Source organism: Cryptococcus depauperatus, chromosome 5 (genome assembly GCF_001720195.1).
Source record: "Cryptococcus depauperatus CBS 7841 chromosome 5, complete sequence".
NCBI lineage: Eukaryota > Fungi > Basidiomycota > Tremellomycetes > Tremellales > Cryptococcaceae > Cryptococcus > Cryptococcus depauperatus.
In genome coordinates, this window is record NC_089472.1 from 768358 (window position 1) to 786558 (window position 18201).

At 43.5% G+C, this 18201-nt stretch overlaps 6 protein-coding genes across 6 annotated transcripts; 4 read left to right on the forward strand and 2 right to left on the reverse strand.

Moving 5' to 3' along the window:
• Nucleotides 1-226: 226 nt before the first annotated feature.
• On the forward strand, nucleotides 227-2229 carry L203_104440 (uncharacterized protein; the record flags this gene model as incomplete). Its single annotated transcript, XM_066213825.1, has 4 exons — nucleotides 227-230; nucleotides 276-329; nucleotides 757-1179; nucleotides 1229-2229. 4 exons carry the CDS (start codon nucleotides 227-229, stop codon nucleotides 2227-2229), a joined length of 1482 nt encoding a protein of 493 aa, XP_066069922.1.
• A 299-nt stretch (nucleotides 2230-2528) lies between these two features.
• Nucleotides 2529-3607, reverse strand: L203_104441 (uncharacterized protein; the record flags this gene model as incomplete). Its single annotated transcript, XM_066213826.1, has 6 exons — nucleotides 2529-2571; nucleotides 2624-2959; nucleotides 3011-3065; nucleotides 3110-3224; nucleotides 3272-3516; nucleotides 3565-3607. The coding sequence occupies 6 exons, from the start codon at nucleotides 3605-3607 to the stop codon at nucleotides 2529-2531; spliced, it is 837 nt and encodes a 278-aa protein (XP_066069923.1).
• A 728-nt stretch (nucleotides 3608-4335) lies between these two features.
• L203_104442 (uncharacterized protein) lies at nucleotides 4336-10686 on the forward strand (the record flags this gene model as incomplete). Its single annotated transcript, XM_066213827.1, has 18 exons — nucleotides 4336-4993; nucleotides 5044-5103; nucleotides 5175-5222; nucleotides 5274-5348; nucleotides 5402-5509; nucleotides 5559-5633; nucleotides 5696-6964; nucleotides 7022-7327; nucleotides 7378-7548; nucleotides 7602-7766; nucleotides 7816-8040; nucleotides 8094-8569; nucleotides 8623-9186; nucleotides 9236-9487; nucleotides 10129-10251; nucleotides 10307-10410; nucleotides 10475-10520; nucleotides 10573-10686. 18 exons carry the CDS (start codon nucleotides 4336-4338, stop codon nucleotides 10684-10686), a joined length of 4839 nt encoding a protein of 1612 aa, XP_066069924.1.
• An 880-nt stretch (nucleotides 10687-11566) lies between these two features.
• Nucleotides 11567-13412, reverse strand: L203_104443 (uncharacterized protein; the record flags this gene model as incomplete). Its single annotated transcript, XM_066213828.1, has 9 exons — nucleotides 11567-11632; nucleotides 11694-11810; nucleotides 11867-12092; nucleotides 12147-12246; nucleotides 12299-12448; nucleotides 12501-12624; nucleotides 12674-12790; nucleotides 12841-13162; nucleotides 13222-13412. The coding sequence occupies 9 exons, from the start codon at nucleotides 13410-13412 to the stop codon at nucleotides 11567-11569; spliced, it is 1413 nt and encodes a 470-aa protein (XP_066069925.1).
• Nucleotides 13413-13594: 182 nt separating this feature from the next.
• Nucleotides 13595-14882, forward strand: L203_104444 (serine/threonine-protein phosphatase 2A activator 1; the record flags this gene model as incomplete). Its single annotated transcript, XM_066213829.1, has 5 exons — nucleotides 13595-13816; nucleotides 13869-13997; nucleotides 14044-14276; nucleotides 14325-14449; nucleotides 14494-14882. 5 exons carry the CDS (start codon nucleotides 13595-13597, stop codon nucleotides 14880-14882), a joined length of 1098 nt encoding a protein of 365 aa, XP_066069926.1.
• A 1116-nt stretch (nucleotides 14883-15998) lies between these two features.
• On the forward strand, nucleotides 15999-18130 carry L203_104445 (uncharacterized protein; the record flags this gene model as incomplete). The annotated part of the gene is made up of 8 exons (XM_066213830.1): nucleotides 15999-16463; nucleotides 16513-16530; nucleotides 16586-16698; nucleotides 16757-16867; nucleotides 16914-17193; nucleotides 17240-17895; nucleotides 17949-17990; nucleotides 18043-18130. 8 exons carry the CDS (start codon nucleotides 15999-16001, stop codon nucleotides 18128-18130), a joined length of 1773 nt encoding a protein of 590 aa, XP_066069927.1.
• Between the last annotated feature and the right edge of the window lie 71 nt (nucleotides 18131-18201).

Consider the following 18201-nt stretch of genomic DNA (forward strand, 5'->3'; position numbering starts at 1 on the left):
TTTTTATTGCAGCAAAAGTAGTGGAACTCGGAGGTGGAGGTGAGAAAGGATTGTCCCTGATTATTTATACTTTATAAGGGGTTAAAAACCTTAATTAAGTTGATATCCAAAATGCCGGAAAGTCCGATATCAAGTGGCACTTTGCCGCTAGTCTTGCAACTTTTCTTTTTCTTTTCTTTTTGGCTGATTTTCATTTCTAAATCTTGTCTTTTTAAACATTAACAACATGGGTATGTGGTATGGTCGACTTTAATGTCTTGGCTGATATTGTTTAGCGCCTAAAAAGAAGGGACAGAAGATTGCACTTCAAGATTTTTTCCAGACTGCTGGTAAGCTTCTTCACAGTTAGCACAGACAATGAGCATACTCTGGATGAGGGTGAGATGGCAAGGAACTGGATGCAGGTGAAACATGCGGCTCTGAGGTTTTGGGCGTGTTTGTGACTTGCGAATTTATCAACGGTTTACGTCAACGATGTCATCTTTCGTCCCATGTCACCAAGCAATCTTACGACTGGGTGTGGATTGATGACGGCTTTGTTGGATTATTGCGAGCTATTTGGCCGCTTTAGGTCTTTGACAAGGGATTTGGATAATTGTTTGTGAGCTGTATGGCGATGGAGATGTGGACAATCTTCAATCTTCATTTCGGAGGCATATATTCAGTAGCGATAGTGGAGAAGCTGTGGGACAGCATGGTGTTCATATCTTAAGCTTAACGACTCATTTCTGCTGTAATTGCTGACTATGTGAATAGCTACTGAAGGTAGCTCTTGGGCTGATGAGGAGTATGATCTCCCTACCGCACCTGCTGCCCGAGACGACTCTGTTCCTAAGCGAGGCGATCCCGGTTACCTCGATTCAATGCCCGACCGTTCTTCTCGTGCTACTGGCTTTCCTGGTGCTCCCTCTCAACGCGAAGAACTTCCTCTTCCTACCGTTCCTCCCTTCACAGCATTTATTGGTAATCTTTCTTTTGAGCCTGATGTTGAAGACCAGGTCAAGGATTTTTTCAAAGACCTGAGTCCTGTCAGTGTGAGAATCGTTAAAGACCCTACTGGAAAGCCAAAAGGTTTTGGTTACGTCGAGTTTAGGACTCAAGATGGTTTGAAGGAGGCTTTAAACAGAAGTATGAGTCAGCTACAAGGCAGGTCAATTCGAGTGAATGTTGCTGAAGCGCGTAAGTATGATCATTTTCCGTGTATCGCATATTAAAGCAAGCTTTTTAGCTTCCACATCTCGACACCCTCCTTCTGCTGCAGAAGAAGCCTCGCAATGGCGTCGATCTACTCCGCTTCCAACTCGCGAACCTTCTTATGCTCCTAGTTCTGATCTTGACTGGTCCTCTGTTCGAGGGGCTAAGTTTGTTCCTGCTCCTCCCTCTGCTGGACCTCTTCGCCGAAACTCTTCTGGCCTAGGACGATCCCGTGAACCTCGCGAGCCTTCTGCCGGCGACAACGTTGACCAATGGAGGTCCAACAGGCCTTTGGCTGATATCAAGGCTGGTCGGGATACGCCTCCTCATCAGGCTGGCGCCAATTCTGGTGCGAGTAGTCCATCGATAGCAGACAAGGAGGAAGTTTGGTCTAGAGGCACCAAACTTCGTACACCCACTTCTACTTCCAACGTTCCCTCCCGTCAAGGTAGCGAAGCTGGCGACTCACCCAAACTCGCGCCTCCAACAGAAAGGAAAAGATTAAATCTTGCTCCTCGTACTGCTTCTGCCAATACAAGTGCTCCTGCCACTGCAGAATCCAATCGAGCCGGTATATTCGGCTCTGCCAAACCTGTCGATTCTGCCGCCAGAGAAAAGGCTGCCGAAGACAAACTAGCCCATCGAGAAGAAGAGAGAAAGAAAGCGAGGGAATCAGAAAAAAAAAAGCTTAGACAGGAAGAAGAAAAGGGAAGTTTGTTGCAAGAAGAAAAACTAAAGTCAATTCGGACGGCTGGTGCTAATGCGGGTGGCGCCCAGCCCTCCGGGCAGCAATACAACAAGCTTCCAGCAAAGAAACAGCCAAGCGACAAGCCCAGACGCGATGAACAAGGTTTTGAGACCGTCACTGCTCATGTGCAGGCCTCTCAAAAGCCTGCCTCAGGACCCAAAAAGGATTATTCAACTCGACCCCAATTCTCATTCGCTGCTGCTGCAGGATCGTTAAAGAACGAGCTTGTCCATGCCAAGGATGAAGAGGAACAGGTGACCAAGGAAATAGAGGAGGTTAAGATCTGAATCTTAACAGACCAAAAGTATATGCTGAATTAAAGAAATACGCTCGACTTATGGACTGGTGTGTGTAATTTTGCCCGGGATTTTTGTGAAATGTGACTTGATATAGATATCTTATTGAATACTAGTGTCTACAGCAATTTTTACACAGTAGTTTGGGTTGATTTTCAAAGACCAGGCAAGATGAGCAGACTTTGAAATAGATCTTGATGTGTTGTTGTTACAAGTACTACATTCATTTTTTCGAGTTAAAATACATTAAAGTCTCGAGTTTTTCCTTCCGTTTGGACTTGTGATGTTTGTTAGCCAAAGTGCTTAGCGACGAAACTGGCAGCAATCTCAAATCTGCTGAATGTCAGTCCTCGCTTTTAATTTTTAATTCTACATCTTCACTCACGCATGCTCCTTTTGAGCTTTTTCCTGTCCATCTTCCATATCACCTCGAACGGTGAATCCATGCACCGCTCCAGGAAACCTCTTTACTAACAACATATTTCCCAATTTTCCCTTCAAGTCATTCTCCACGTTGTCTAACTCTTCTTCACTCATAATGTTGTCTTTATCGCCTTTGAGAATAGCAACGGGAATCTCAGTGATGGGCTTGACATCCTCGAGAGTGAGGAAAGAAGGGTGGTTGGCCACCACGACGTCGGGTTTAGCAGGAGAATTGGATTGAGCGAGAACCAAGGCATAACGGCTTCCCCAACAAAAACCTACAAGAGCAATCTTGCCACTGTTACACTTTCAGTTTTGTATGGGTACGGAAAGTCGCTAATCAACTTACGTTTGGGGCTCAGCTTTGACAGCCTGAACATAACTTTCAATCAAAGGCTTAACAACTAACCCCACATCAACTTGTATAAATTGAAACTCATGTACCTACCCGCCTCTCGATGTTTGGCCAGCCAAGGGGTAAGAGTTGCGGCTGCTTTGGCCCCGTCGGCGGCTTTGGTAGCCAGAGTTGATTCAGCTTGATATCTTACATTTGGAACGATCGCCTAGAGAACTTTAGCCACTGCTATGCAAGACAAAGCATCAATCAAACCTGAAGTAAAGAATCGGGGACTGCGTCACCCTCGAAAAAATCTGGCAAAAGTACCCTCCATCCCTTTCCAGCCCATTCATCAGCAATGAGCTTAGTGTTGACCAAGTCAATTCCAAAGATGTCAGAAATCAATATGACAGTGTCTTGTTTCTTGCCATTTGCGGGCTGAGATGAAGGAAGGGAGGTGTAAGTTCGGAGACCGTGCTGGATAGAGGTGGAGCCCAATGGAGAACCGGCATGGATGTCTATTCAAGCTGTGAGTACGCTAAGCACATATGCACTTTAAGACGCACGACCAGTAGCACAACAGGGAGATACGGTTGTTTGTTCAGTCATTCTTTAAAATCCAGACTTGAAATATGAAGAAGAAGAAAGAATGGAAGATAAAAGAAAAATAACATTATAGGCAGCCTCCACCACAAGCGATTTTCCCACGGGGGATAAGAGGTTCATTCCACAATTCATCATTCCATTCAATCAAGTTTTCTTTAACAACTTTACATTTTCATGTACAAATCAAGTCTCTTTCAAAACAACTCAATAACAAGCGGAGCTTTTTGGAGCTTTCTGGAGGTTCCCGGCTCCATCCCGCGTCCAACTCTCTTGACCCAGAAGAATGCTGATGAAAAACATTGTTAACTCCGGCCCTGCCTCTCGCCTTCTTTCCTCAAGGTGGATTTCGCCACTATTTTTTCACTTCACTCCCATATATTCATCCAAGTAGCCAAAGAGGCAGACAGTATCACCTTTAGGAAGCTGAAGAAAGTGGTCTGCATGACAGCATAGAAATGAATAAATCACGTGATTTCTGTTTCACTGACAGGTGGAGGTTGACTGGTGTTGATTGCCTGTGAGAAAGGCCACAGAGTACTTTTCTAATTGTCTTTTCCTTGTTTATTCCACTAACATCGTCTTTGAAGAATCAAATCTTGGTACTGACTAGAGGTTGCTTATGCTTTACATTGGAAAGAGCTACTTGTGGCGTCTAGTGTAGAAAGTGGTTTACTTCCTATTGAGCTAACTCTTTTGATTCGGTGTAGGTTGGTTAGCCGGCGAAACTCAGGATGACAGTCGTCAAAGACCTGAAAAAAGCCCTCAAGAAATCATCTAATGATTCCACCACGTCTCCTAGTGTTCACAAGACGACTTCCAACACCCGTCAGACTCGAAGGAGCGCAGTCAATTTGTCCAATCCTAGACGGTCCATTGGACCGTCTCCGCTTATTCCGTCTCCCTCGCCTCCAAAAACCAAGGGTTTTGGGCCCTTGAAGCGAATTGTCTCCCGCTCATCCATCTGCGACATGTCTACAGCTACTAAACCGACGCTTTCTCATGTCAAGCCCAAGCTTTCACGACTGTTGCCCAAAAACAATGTTCATGCCTCTCACTCCGAGCCTGCCTTTAAACCTCTCCAAGATTCCATACCAGGCAACAAAGATCGTTCAAAGGTTAATCATACCCATAAACCTTCTCGCCCGTTTAGCTTTAGAAAGGCCAGCGCTCCAGAACTCATGGATAAACTCAAATGCAATGCTACCAAACCTGTCTTGGAAAGAGAGGATAAGAACAAACAATACAAAGGACAGAATGACAAAATGGATGGTTGGACGGAATTCCTGGGCAAAGTCCATTTCTACCACGTACCAGCCCAGAGTGAACCAAATCTTGCTGTTGCATCTGAGTACCAAGTTGATGCTGGTAGTGGGATGGAAAAAAAACGCAGTGAGCTCAAGTTCTTTGGTGCACTATAATTTTTAATGGGTTTTGGAAAGTAACTAAAAGCTCTACTTTCCCTGCCTTGGGCGTGTCAGGCGACAATTCTGTATTGGAAGGTACGCCTTGAATATCCGTTTACGTTTTTGAATATCCCAATACGCAATACTGATAGCAACTTTCTCTCCAGCTAATCTTTCATCCAGCACCACTGCCCCATCCCATCTCAACTTTCCTAGTCAGTTTGTTCCCGGAAAAGGTCGCATAAAAGCTCAAAGAACAATTCTAGTCCCTAAAGTTGCCACTACTGCTGAAGATCCGCTCTTGAATGTGCCCAATGCTTCACGCTCATCCCATGTTAACAGTTTGTTACACTATTTCTTTATGGTGCGGAGAGCGTTATTAATACTAGGATAGCGCTACATAATTCCTCGATGCCTGCTTCAGAGATATTAAATGCTTCTCCAGCACCTTTCATTAGTTTACTTGCTGACACTTCTGCGCATTCATATCTTAACTTTCCTGGTTAGTTTAAAGGCTTCCAACAAAAAGGAGAGCTAACAGATCATAACAGCCCCAAATAGTGTTACCAAGTCTGCAAATTTTCTGGACGGCCCACCTACAAATTGTAGTTCGCTCAGTACCAATAGTCTGTCATACTTTTCTGGTATCCTTTTCGTATAGTGAATGTGGGCTGACGCTACGAGTCAGCTTTAGTCCTCAAAGACAACAACAAGAACCAGTACTCAACTCGAGAAAGCTTTAAGAGCTCTAAGCTCATGCGAAAAGGACGTGTTTTTCGTGAATCAAGCATATCCAAAGCTGAAGACAACCCTGTTGGTGTTCCAGTACCGCCGACAGATAGTATACCAAGAAAGACAGATGACCGAATCGTTAGCTTGACGCAAGCGAAGCCAAGCTCATTCCCTCCATTACCTTTTCCCATTCCGCTAAGTCAATCATTCACCCAAACCGATATCGGAAAGGAGATTAACAAAGACGTTGGAGGCATCTCTAATCAATCGCTCCCACCGGATTTTGTCAGCCTTGCTGGTTCTTCTGTTTCGGATCATTGTCTGAATTTTGATAGACAAGCGATCTTTCAAGAGGGTGATAAACCGTTGCCCAGCATACCTTTAGAACTACTTGATCCTATTCCTTCTCTTATCGAAACAAGTTCTGAAAGTCACACTACAATTTGTAGTTTTCAAGATGGGAACCCGACGACAACACATACCATGTCTTCCATAGATCATTACCCACACCTTGATATCGTTACTGATACTGCTACGCTAGAAGAAGGCAAAAGCTTTGTAGTCTCAGTGTCAACGACAAACGATAGTGTTATTGTGACTGTTTCCAATACTAATTCTTCAGCAGCAATACCAGAGGTTGATGATCAATATGGAGTCGATCAAATATGCGCTTTAGAAAGAGATTTGGTCAAGTCTTGCCAACTTTCTTTACTCAGTGATAGTCATGCCAAGATGATCGACAAGTCTACCTTGGCTGACGAACCAGTCTCTGAAAACACTCACAAAGACATGGCGTCTTCTGCTCCTCTTGATATCTCTTCGCTATCTTTTGGGCAGCTCCTCCCTGAAAACGAACTTAATATGTCTTCCATCTCTAGCTCTGCCCTACAACCTATCAATCAAACGAGTACAACTATGACAATGCAAAATATAAACGAACTCATTCCTACTCGCGAAGAAAAGACATTATTTAGAGAGGACGACTCCCCCGCGTCATTCAATGACACAGTTGAATATGTAGAGGTAGCAAGTGTCGATAGCGAAATGGCTGACCCTGTTCGAGTCAAAGCTTTCCACGAATACCTCGAAACTACGTTGGAGCTCTACAATGAATTAATGAGGAGAGGCAAAGCCCACCCAAAGCCAAAAGGAGATGCAATTTATGGCGTTTACAGGCCAGTCACCATGCGATTAATAGCAGGAAAACCCGAAAAGGCTACAAAAGGTTAGTTGAATAGATTTGGTGTTGAGGGTGATCGCTGACATTATATTGCCTAATCAGTCGTTCCATTGTTGAGGTCTAGCGAAGAATGTCAAGTAAAATCTACCCAAGATTCCAAAAGCACTCTTGCCTCTGATCTAGGTACAGCTGAGGGAGTAATGAGAAATTTGCCAAACAGCGGAAAGCTGAATTATTCTTCTTCATCGCCTGGAGATCCCTTCAAATTGTGTGATGCTACTTCGCCAGTCGCATTATCAACAAGACATGAATTCATCCAGAAAAATGACCCCATGTCTTTAGACTTTCCCAATGAGATGGTAACAAAGTTGAAGTCTGTGAAGTCAGATACTTCGTCTGAAAACAAAGGTGAATCACTATCGCCGTTCACTGATACTGACTCGTTTTATCACTATCAGAGGCTGTAAGCTTGGTGAGAAAAAGGTCAATAGTCAACGAGGAGAGATCACCTCCTAGCCAAGCCATGTCAGAAGCTACTCAAATTGTTGCTCCTATAGTCAATAAGATCCTCAATACCGAGCTTGCTGCGCCTATTACAGCTGATATAAATAGAACTGACAATAGCATAGGTGAGGTAATCAGGAGATAATAATTTGGGCTAGCCGCTAAAATTGTATAATAGATTCAAAACCTGGCACGCTAGATCGAAAGCCAATCCAGATTTTACAAGATCCTGCTTCTCGCACATTATCTTCTGAGAGTAAAGAACTCAATGGCACAGGCATGAGTAGACCTCATGAAACCGACACCGTTATAAGAGATGAATCATTAAAGTCAAAGGACACAGGTGCGTTTAACTTGTCTAGGAGAAATCATTCCATTTAAATGCGAGATAGTCACTTCCTCAATTACTTTATATTCAAAAGATAGGGTTTTTGATAATAGTGAGATTGCTACACCTTCAAGACGGTCTGGTTCTGCACCCCATACCTTCATTCCTGCTGTTGCCAGTGAAGATGCCAAGAAACATCAGACGCCTTCTAGTAGAATCAAAACCTTCAACATATATCAAAAAAGCCCAGAAAGCTTGGTTCCTTATCATTACAATTTCAACGCAACAGGTAAATTTCGTCAAAAACATGAATGCTCAGCATTAGACTGATCAACCGTTCAGAGACTTCTCCTCGTTTGAATACACTGGGCTTGATAAACGATGATATTCAATCAGACAATGCACCCAAAGTAGCATGTGAATTCTTTTCCAACACACCTTCGGTAAAAGATTCAATATGTATACCAGCCATACATGATATTGATGACATTGGCGTAATTGATCCATCTTCCGAGCCTTTACAACCTCAAACGACTTCTACTCCTACCAACACCTTCTATTCGGCTTCAACCATTGGAAGTGACCTGTTTATTCATACTCCTCAAGAGGAATTGAACGATACCTTCCATACATCCCTTGCCGAGCTACAGAAAGAGTTGAAAATATGGAAAACGCTATGCTTGAAAGCATTTGCTCGAGGCTTTCTTGGACCTGATGATAGGATTGGAATTGAGGTCATACAGACTTGTTTTAGCAGCGCTTACCCCGACGTTGGAGAGGAGTTGGCAACACTTCGAGAAGATAACAGAAAACTTAGGGTATGTTGCGAATTTGTGTTGAGCTGCTAACCATTTCACAGGAGCAACTTGAGCTTGCAAGGGATGATAATATTCGCCAAAAAGAAAAACTTTCCACGCTAGAAAGTGTTATCATGGCATCTTCTCAGATATCCACCCCCTCCAAGAGTTCGCGATCGCAACCAAGTTCTCGACATAACTCTCCTTTCGACACTCGGCAGCCTTGTTTTTCTCCCAAACAATCATACGCCTGCGATCAATCAGTTCGCTCGGACATTACTTCTTCTACGCGACATCTTCTCGCAGAAATCAGCCAATTACGTCAAGAATTGATTGCATCCCGTCGTGAGAATGAAATACTCAAGAATTTGATGGAAAACAATTATAATGCGCATTCGCAGAATCAAGACAAGTGGTTGTCCATTCAGTTCATGCTAGGGAAACTAATAGAAACCACCAACAGCAGTCACACGCTGGCTGAAGAGCAAAAGATGGTAATTGAGAAGATACACGAAGACTTGAAAAAGCGAGAGTCCACAAAGAATACGGAAAAGGAATCCTGGAATCTCAAGATGTTGAGATTGGAGGATCAGATGAGGGATATTGGAAAAATGTCTTGTCTTCTCCAAAGTTGTTTGGTACGTGGTTAGCCTTCCTCATTGATTCAGAGTTGATTTCTTGTGGTAGGATGAAATTGGGAAACTTCGTGATGATGGAAGTACTCCACAATCGCAACGCACTTTCAATATGCAAACCCGATCTAATTACTCGTCACACTCCCCTACTCCCACTCGCGTCTCACTTGGTCGGCATCATGTTGTACCTGGTACAGACATTGATCGAGACGTTTATTGCAACACCGTTCGGTTATTTCATGTCCCCAGCTCAAGCAACGAAGTATCGAGGAAGTCGCCTGTATACAACTTTCGTCACTGTCAGGTGATTTAAACTCAAGGTAAAGACGGACAATATGATTGTAGCTGTGACACAGACTTGTGAGAGTAATTGAATAACGGGCCTGTGAAAAGGTCAAGGAATATTACATGACAAATAATTATCAACGCTGCTGACAGGGATAGTTTTTTGACTTGAGGTTGTGTCTCTGTTCTCATCTTTTCTCTTGTTGAGTTAATAAAGTAACTTGTTGTTCTTGCTATTTACCATACCAAATAATGATTATACACATGGGTTTAAGATGAGAGTGTTGTGCCGCTCATGCATCCCTATGAACACGCAGACTTTATCTTCTTTATATCACTCAACCAAACCTCATTAACCCGGAAATCACAGTATTTCTTATATCCTTGGCTTTGCTCATTCCCATCTCGTTCATTCCTGACACAAGAAAACCATAGACAAAGTCGTTGCAGAGGCTGGCTGGGAAACATTCAACGCAAGAAAAAACATTAGTACTTGGAGAGTACCATCTACAGGTGGAGCAGAGTTGACATCCTTTCAAGTCACAACAACAAAAGATTGTCTGGTACTTTGCCATTCTTCCTTTGACTCTTGTTTTTTCTACCTAAAATCAAGAGATTAAATCGAACTTGTGCTCTTCAAAACCACAATTAACGTTGTAGGCCTTCAAAATGTCGAAAGCTCCTCTCATGGCCTCTGAGGTTGATATCCTCAAGACCAAGGCTGCCAACAAGAGAGGCGTAGGTTCCGCGGAGGTAGAGACTGTTTGGCCCAAGCCAGAATTTGTGGGTTATATACGTTGTATATCTGAAAGCGAGATTGACCCAGCAAAATGACAAGGGAGCAAGCACCCAAATCGATAATGTCACCAAAGATGGCAAGACCATTACCGAGTATATAGTACCCGCTGGTAGCATGTTTTCCTTGGGAGCTGCTCTACCAAAGTGCGTAGCGGTTCTGTCTTGAAAGTTTTGTATCCTATGCGACTACAGCTGACGGTCATACCAGCCATACGGTTCTTAAATGGGGAGCGTATTTTCCTCCGGGAACGATGGTATGTGTAATCCAAGATTGATCTATCAAGATGGCTGCTAAGAGTGTACCAGTTTCCAGATGGAGTTCTTGTTCCCATCCATGCTCGTATGGTATCCGTTCAACCCTTGAAAACTGTTGTCCCTCCGCCTGACTTGACATCTGAGATGGTATGCAACATCATGTAATGCTTTGCTGTTGGTAGTGAGCCTGTAAGGAAGACAGTTTGTACTGTTCTCAGAAATACGAGATTTGGAGTGGCTGAGAAGGGAGAAAGGAGAGAGACGGGGTTATCTTTGTTATTCATACCATGTAATGTTGATTGCAAGAGTAGAGGTTATATGTCTTGTGTAGACAGAGATGCTTTTCGCTAGTATTGGATGTATTTTTTTTTTGCATTGGATACCGGTTCAAGTTTTGAAAGGAGAATGGTGATGCTCATTTCATGTGAAGAAGATAGTCGTCGAGGTTGGTAAGGTGTTCATGTTCGGCAAGTAAAGGCCATCATTGAGGTGGTGCCCAAGAGGATTGAGTACATCTGTCGTACATCTTTCGACTTTGCGATTTCAGAGTAGTCTTAGTACCAAGATTTGTGATCAAACCAGGTTGATTGTTTGATGATAAATATGTCGTTGTATGTGAATTGATCAGTTGTTCTAAAGAGGAAAGAGAAAAGGTAGTGATAGGGTGATCAGTCGAAGTATCCATTATGGATGCGCGGATCAATATAGCTAATTTGAATGATTGTCAAACGAGAAAATGAGTTTAGTGGGTAGAATTTTGGACCACAAAACAGGTGGAATAGATTCCAAATGTCATATCGAAATGTGAGACGACCTTCTTCAGGTGGCGTAGTGTGGTTATCCTTGACAAGAAAGAATGACGGCTGAAGAGTTTTGAGATATAAATTCATTTATACGCAAATTCGCAATCATGACTCAAACTTGCGCTGTCGGCTTGACATGATTGCTAGAAATTCAATCTGTACAAGCGACCAAGCTTCGTGTGGCTATAGTGACGGCATATACATGCAGCATGGTAAAATGCAATGCAGGAACTGGGATACGTTCATTGCTTGAGAGATGCTTGTATGATGGTCTGGGATTCGTCTCTTGGAACAAACTTTTCAAAATACTATCTCATCATTTCAGCCCTTTTTATCGACATGTTGATCATTGGTGGGTTTTGAACTAACCCTTTTATGAAATCCATAATGTCCTGGTAGTTTGTCCACGTTCGCGTTGAACTCGATATGATCTTCAAAGGTTGGAGGCTCGCCATCATCTAATGCTGTCTTCTCCATAGTGATCAACTATTCCACATAATCAGCACTGCTGGATTTAACTCGATAATCTCAAGTAGACAAACCCGTCTCCCCCATTTCCCAAAATCTTGTACACTTCCTTCCCCAATTTTCAATTCCCTCATTCCTTCTACTTTTGGTATGTCAATCTCATCATAATCCTCAGTTACAGTAGGCAAGAAAAAGACAAGTCGGCCTTTTGGGACGAGTAACCATCGGGCAAGAAGGATGAGATCGAGTGTTAGATTGGCAAGCTCATAGGGTCGCGAGGGTGGTATATAATCTACTCTCCTGCAAAGAAGAATGTTGAACCACGACGCAAAAATAATAAAAAGGCAGACGTACTGATGTGAGAAGGTACCATCTGGCATCTGGTAAGGCTCGTCTCGAAGTGGCTTTTTACCATCTTTTCTACCTAATCTTCTAGCTCCTGCTCTGACGCCGTCTACAAGAACATGTTCATCGTCTATTCGTACGATAAAGAAAAGGCAACATACAAGGAGGATCTGTGATGATAGCATCTACCCACCCACCACGTCGGATGGGTCCCCGAGTCACATCAAAGGTCAAAAAATCAAGGAAGCGATCTTGCAGCTCATACTGTTCTGCTGCCCGGAGAATACCTGGTTTTAGACCTTTTCCTTTTTCTGAATTGTCTTTTTGTTAAGAACGTAAATATGGAGAAAACGTCAAACATACTTTTACCTCTTATTTGCCTCCCGTCAATATCTGATCCAAATACAGTAGCTCCAAATTGGGCTACAGCGTAGAGCATGGACCCGGTACCCACAAACGGGTCATACATCAATTTACCTGGTGAGGGCTTCAATTATCTATCAATGATTGTGCTATACGATAACTGATAGACTTACAAGAGCCTGATTAGCCATCAAAAAGCTCATTTGAGCCTCCATGGAGGTATTGCCAAAGTATGCGCGAGTCTTAATGGAATGAGAGATGATCAGTTGTCTCGCTCGGCCTAGTCCAATCTGCCGAATTTGCATCAGCTCTGCGAGCCCATCACCCAGTAAAAACTCACAAGCCGTCCAAAGTAGACCCTGTGGAACTGCATATCTCTAGCCAATCTTGCTTCCAGCGTATTAGCAGCACTCCAATCATAATCCTCGTAAACGATAAATTCCACATTCGGATTCTCCAAATCAATTTTCCCTTGTAATCCGGTGTATTTAAACGAATTGATGGTCTCTACTTGGCGCGATTCAAGGATCCTGTGGTGTGCACTTTCAATGATGAACTTGAATGAGGAATTGATATATGGGTCTAAAACGTGGAGGTTTGACTTGAGCTGGGCATGAAGTTGGTCATAGGTAGCTCCTTGGGCAAACAACTCTGCTGCAGATCTACAATGCAAGTATCCCATGAACAAGGCTTTCCCATTGCACAACAGAGAACCACTTACAGCACCAACGTTTCTCTATCCAGTATGCGCTGTATGTCCTCGTCTTTCTCCAGTTCCACCACAAGAAGACCCCTACTTGTGTCTTCCGAAACGAAGCGGATAGGAAATTCGAACGTTTGGGAGATGGAAATCAAAGAAGGGAGACGAAAAGATATATGATCTATGACGATTCGAAGTACATAAAGCGGCATTTTTATTACTTTTTGCGAAGATTTTTTTTTTACAACTTTTTATTATCTCCAGCATAGATGATCGACCATGGGAAAGTAAGATAAGATACGGGCGGACTTGTCCGCCTAAGTTTACGTCATCGACAATCTACGTTTTTTTTAAGGACAACTTTGAAATATTTTAAGAGTACATTTGTTACAACATGGCAACAAAAGAACATGAGGAAAATTGGACAGTGAAGAGGACGGAACTGGCTCTCCCAGCTATTCCTCCTACGCCCCGTCCATGTCTCACAAATGATGTCCTCGTAGCACGTTGGCAGAAATCAGCGGGCTTTCAACTATTCTGGGCATGGATCAAGAGGAGATGTGACAGATTGAAAGGTAAAGAGATCATGAAGGAAGGATATAACCATAGCACGCATGTGGGTAACAAGTACTTGGGATTTGACGACGAGTATACTGACATGTGAGAAGGGTATTGTCTGCCTGATGGATATGCTAGAGCAAATGACTCAATGGGTTAAGGAAGCTCCTCTTGAACCACAAGAGAATCAGCGCTTTGGAAACCTGGCTTTCCGCGTTTATGCAAAACTGCTACAAGAGGTAAGCTTCTGGCCTGCGCCTTCATTGACTGATAGGGCGATGTTAGAGGCTACCGATCCTACTCAACACATGGAATCTACCCAAATATTTGTTTGCCCAAGTTTGCCCTCTCTTCCTCAATTCTCATGCTTTTGGACACCCAACGAGACTGGACTATGGGACTGGACATGAGCTTGCTTTTGTCTTGGGGCTATGGTGCTGTGTTGTTTCTGGTTGGGTTGGAGGAGAGGGTGATAAAGAGGACGAGGAGGATGAGTTAATTCTAAGAGTCTTTCCAAGGTTTGTTTTGCACGTTTTTTTTTGGATCGGACTAATGTAATTCACTAGATATCTCGAGTTGACTACCTTGCTTCAAAAGACATACAAACTTGAGCCGGCGGGCTCACACGGTGTATGGGGTCTAGATGATTATTGCTTTTTACCCTATCTGTTTGGTTCCGCCCAGCTCTTAGGTAAGCTATTGACATTCCTGATCACTTGGCTAATCTGTCTTCAGGTTCGGATCTCTCTCCCTCGGAATGCCTCAAGCTCGCCCTGGCCCATCACCCTTCAGCTACCACTACACCATCCTCCTCTATCGGCGATCTTTACACATTATCACTTCACCATCTCACCCTCTTTAAAGCAGGAGCTGCCTTCTCTGAACACTCTCCTCTGCTTTACTCGCTCTCTCAAATGCCTAACTGGATCAAGCCGCATACTGGTCTACGCAAGATGTTTTTAGGAGAAGTTGTGGGTAAGAGAGTTGTGGTACAAGGCATCTGGATAGGAGGTTGGTGTTGGGGAGCGGATGTACCGGATGTGGATGGGAAGCATGAGGGCGGAAAAGTAATGTACAAGGAGAGTGATGTGAGCAAAACTCCGCTCAAGGCTCCTGAGGCCTGAGTGCTTCGTAACTGTGAGAATACCATGGATTAGATATGGTATATCCCAGATATGAGGCAACGATTGTCATGTGCATGACCTTCAGATCTAACGATATGCCTGGTGTCATGGCGATTGACTCAATCGCAATGTCAAACAATTCATTAATCTGTTGGATTTGGAGCAATAATATCAGGCATAATTTAAAAGGCAAGATGCAGAGACCTAAAATGGCGATTTCCTGATGCCCAGCTTGCCAAAATCAATCTTGTTCGGTCTTTTGGACGAACAAGTCTCTCTCGTCTTGATGTCCCCCGTTGTTGGTTCATGTTGAAAGTATGATGGAGGCCATGATGATATATAGAAGCTCAGCAAAGTCTTACAAAAGGCATTTTGAGTGCGCTCATACTTTGTTTCCAAACTGGATCGAAGCATACTCGACGGTCTGAAGCTTTAGCTATGATTTTTGAGGGTAAATTCAAGAGCGAGCAATAGTACTGATGAGTCATACATCGCAAAGGCGACATCATGGGCTGAATATCTTCATAGAAGCAGCCTCCTTATCCATAGGGAGTACATACCCCATAGTTTGTTTATTCTGATCGTAAAAAAAACACAGCGACAATGATTAATCGTACGCTTATGTTGACATGGTGAAACTGCGAGAATTCAATCCCAAATCTATATCTTAATGTGATGCGCAGGCGATTCTTGTCATCATGGGCAGTTTTGATTTTACTTGCCTGGCCTAAAAGTGTAACAAGTTCCAATGTGGATATACTTTGTCTATCTTGGAGGAACAGGATGGTATGGCCTGGCAGTTTGATTCCACAGAGAGCTACGCTTGTCGAGTTCTCTCAATTCAACGGCAGCAGGACACACAGTTGCCAATCATTAGAAAGCTTTAGAAAAAGGAACAGACAGTGTTTGATTTTGTTATCATCTAGTTACGATATTGATAACTTTTTAACTTTCTTTATATCTTGAAATAGAAATAAAAAATATTTATCAAGATAAAGATAAATTAGTTACCGTTCAGGGATAAACCTTATCAGAGGCGGAGGTTGCCGCCTTTATCAGTCAACTTGTATTACTTAAAGATAGAAAATGTCTTGTGTTCATCTTTAAACCGAGAAAATGCTTTCATTGTCAGAAGAAGAAAAGGAAGAAGGCCACGAACTGGTGTTTTATGGTAGATCCAGCTCTACAGACGCCACAAGATCTTCTCGGCCTCTTCTTTCTCAAGATCATTCTCCTCCATTATCGTCATCTCACTGGCATGGTCGATATCGAGCAGCAACTCCACTCGCATATTCTGTCGGACGCTCAGGACGTGTCAGAATGTGGAGAATAGTTGCTTTCATGGCACTTCCACCCTTGCTCTTGTTTCTGTACTCGTTAATACACCCTCATGTAAACGGGCTACCGCCATTACCAAAGATATCAATCACGAGCGGAGAAGTCATCAGCGAGCCGTTTTATGAGGAGGATATCATTCAGGACTGCATATGTGGAGAAACTGATGAAGGAAGAAGGTTGTGTTCATTGTACCATAAAGAAGGATTACGAAACAGCAGGTTAATACAAGGAACGGGTGCCAGAGTGAGGAGGGTGCTACAAAAGGCAAGAGATGGCGAAAAGATAACGGTAGGGGTTCTGGGCGGTAGCGGTAAGCCCATCATGATAGTTGTAATTTTTAAAAAGACTCAAAATAACGTCTCTAGTCTCGGCATGTCATGGTGTCCACCCAAGTGCAGACTTTCCCCAAGGTGACCCGGGAGGTCCAGGATGTTATACGTCCCTCTTTATGGATTGGTTCAGGAAAACATTTCCAGAGGTTGGTCGACCATATGTGGTTGAGTTTCTGATAGTCGCCAGGCCGATCATAGTTTTAGGAATGGTGCCATAGGGGGGATGGACTCGAGCTATTATGCTTTTTGCGGAGCTCACCATATAGCTGCAAACACGGATCTTGTAATTTTGGAATTTGATGTCAATGACCAGACGTGAGTCATCTAGTGCTTTGATTCAGTCAAGGCTGACTTATCTCAGCGATCCGCTTTATCAAACTTTCTTTGATCAGCTCCTTCGAGCTTTGTCAGAATTTGAAAGTGAACCGGCCATTCTCATCCTTGGCGCCTGGGGCCCTCTTGTGGCCCAGGATCAAGGTTATGGAGATCCTCAGATTGTACATGCGCCTATAGCGCTTTACTATGATGTCCCGTACCTCTCTCTGAAAAGACTCGTGTTCAATCACTACTTGCGATATCCTCAGTCGATGGCCAAAGCATTCTTTCAACCTGATATGCTACATGCAAACGCTCGTGGACATGTAGGCATCTCCCGTGTAAAATTATTAATGACTGACAATTACGTAGCGTTTACTGTCTGATCTTTTGATTGCTTATATGGAATCAGAACTTTGTATGCTTTCCCGATACGGCCTCCCAACCATCCCTCCAATTGAAGATACCGTCTCTTCTACGAATCCTTTCTCTGATCTCATTGATGTCTTGTTTCCTTTAGACTCTCTACACCTTGTTTCGCCCAGCATTGCTCCGGACAACTGGGAGGAAACGTTTAAACTCGAACCGCTTCAAGCTCTTGCCAAGGAGAAGCGTTTATTCATTATCCCATCTAATCCTTATGTCATTCCTCATGTTGGTATATTCACTCCCCTGAGGGATGTAATAGATCCTAAGCAGCCCGATCCTGATTCTGGAAAACACATTACTGGAATAGCCCAGCCAGAGCTGTTTTGTGCTGATGCAAATGACAAGTTAAACCCCATGGCACCGACTAAAGCCGAGGGTTGGGAACCATTCGTTTGGAACGGAGAGAAACATTATTGGAACTCGTCCATCCCTGGATCTCGCATTACGGTCAACATCAAGGTAAATGCTGGGCAAGTTGCAGTTTATTATTTTAGGAGCCAGCATTATGATTTGGGTGATGCCAGGTGCTGGGTAGATGACAACGAAAAAGGAGCAGTCAAGCTGGCAGGGTATTGGACCAAGCAGTATAACACGGCGGTGTACGTCAATTGTTCTACTTTAGCATACCGTGATTGATTTGGTTGACTTGTAGAGTTGCGTACATCGACGATAAAGTGGCATCTGGAAATCATTAGTAGGTCCTCTTCAGCCACAAGCTGGGAAAATAATTCATAAGATTTTTCTAGTGTTACTTGCGAAGTTGCAAACACCACGTCCCATCCTACAAAACCCGACGCTCATCATTTCAGACTTACAGCCGTAATGGCAACATAGCATCTTGCTCCATCTCGCTAAGCTTTGTATGATGGTAGGATGCACTTTGCTTCTTTTATTCTCAAATGAAC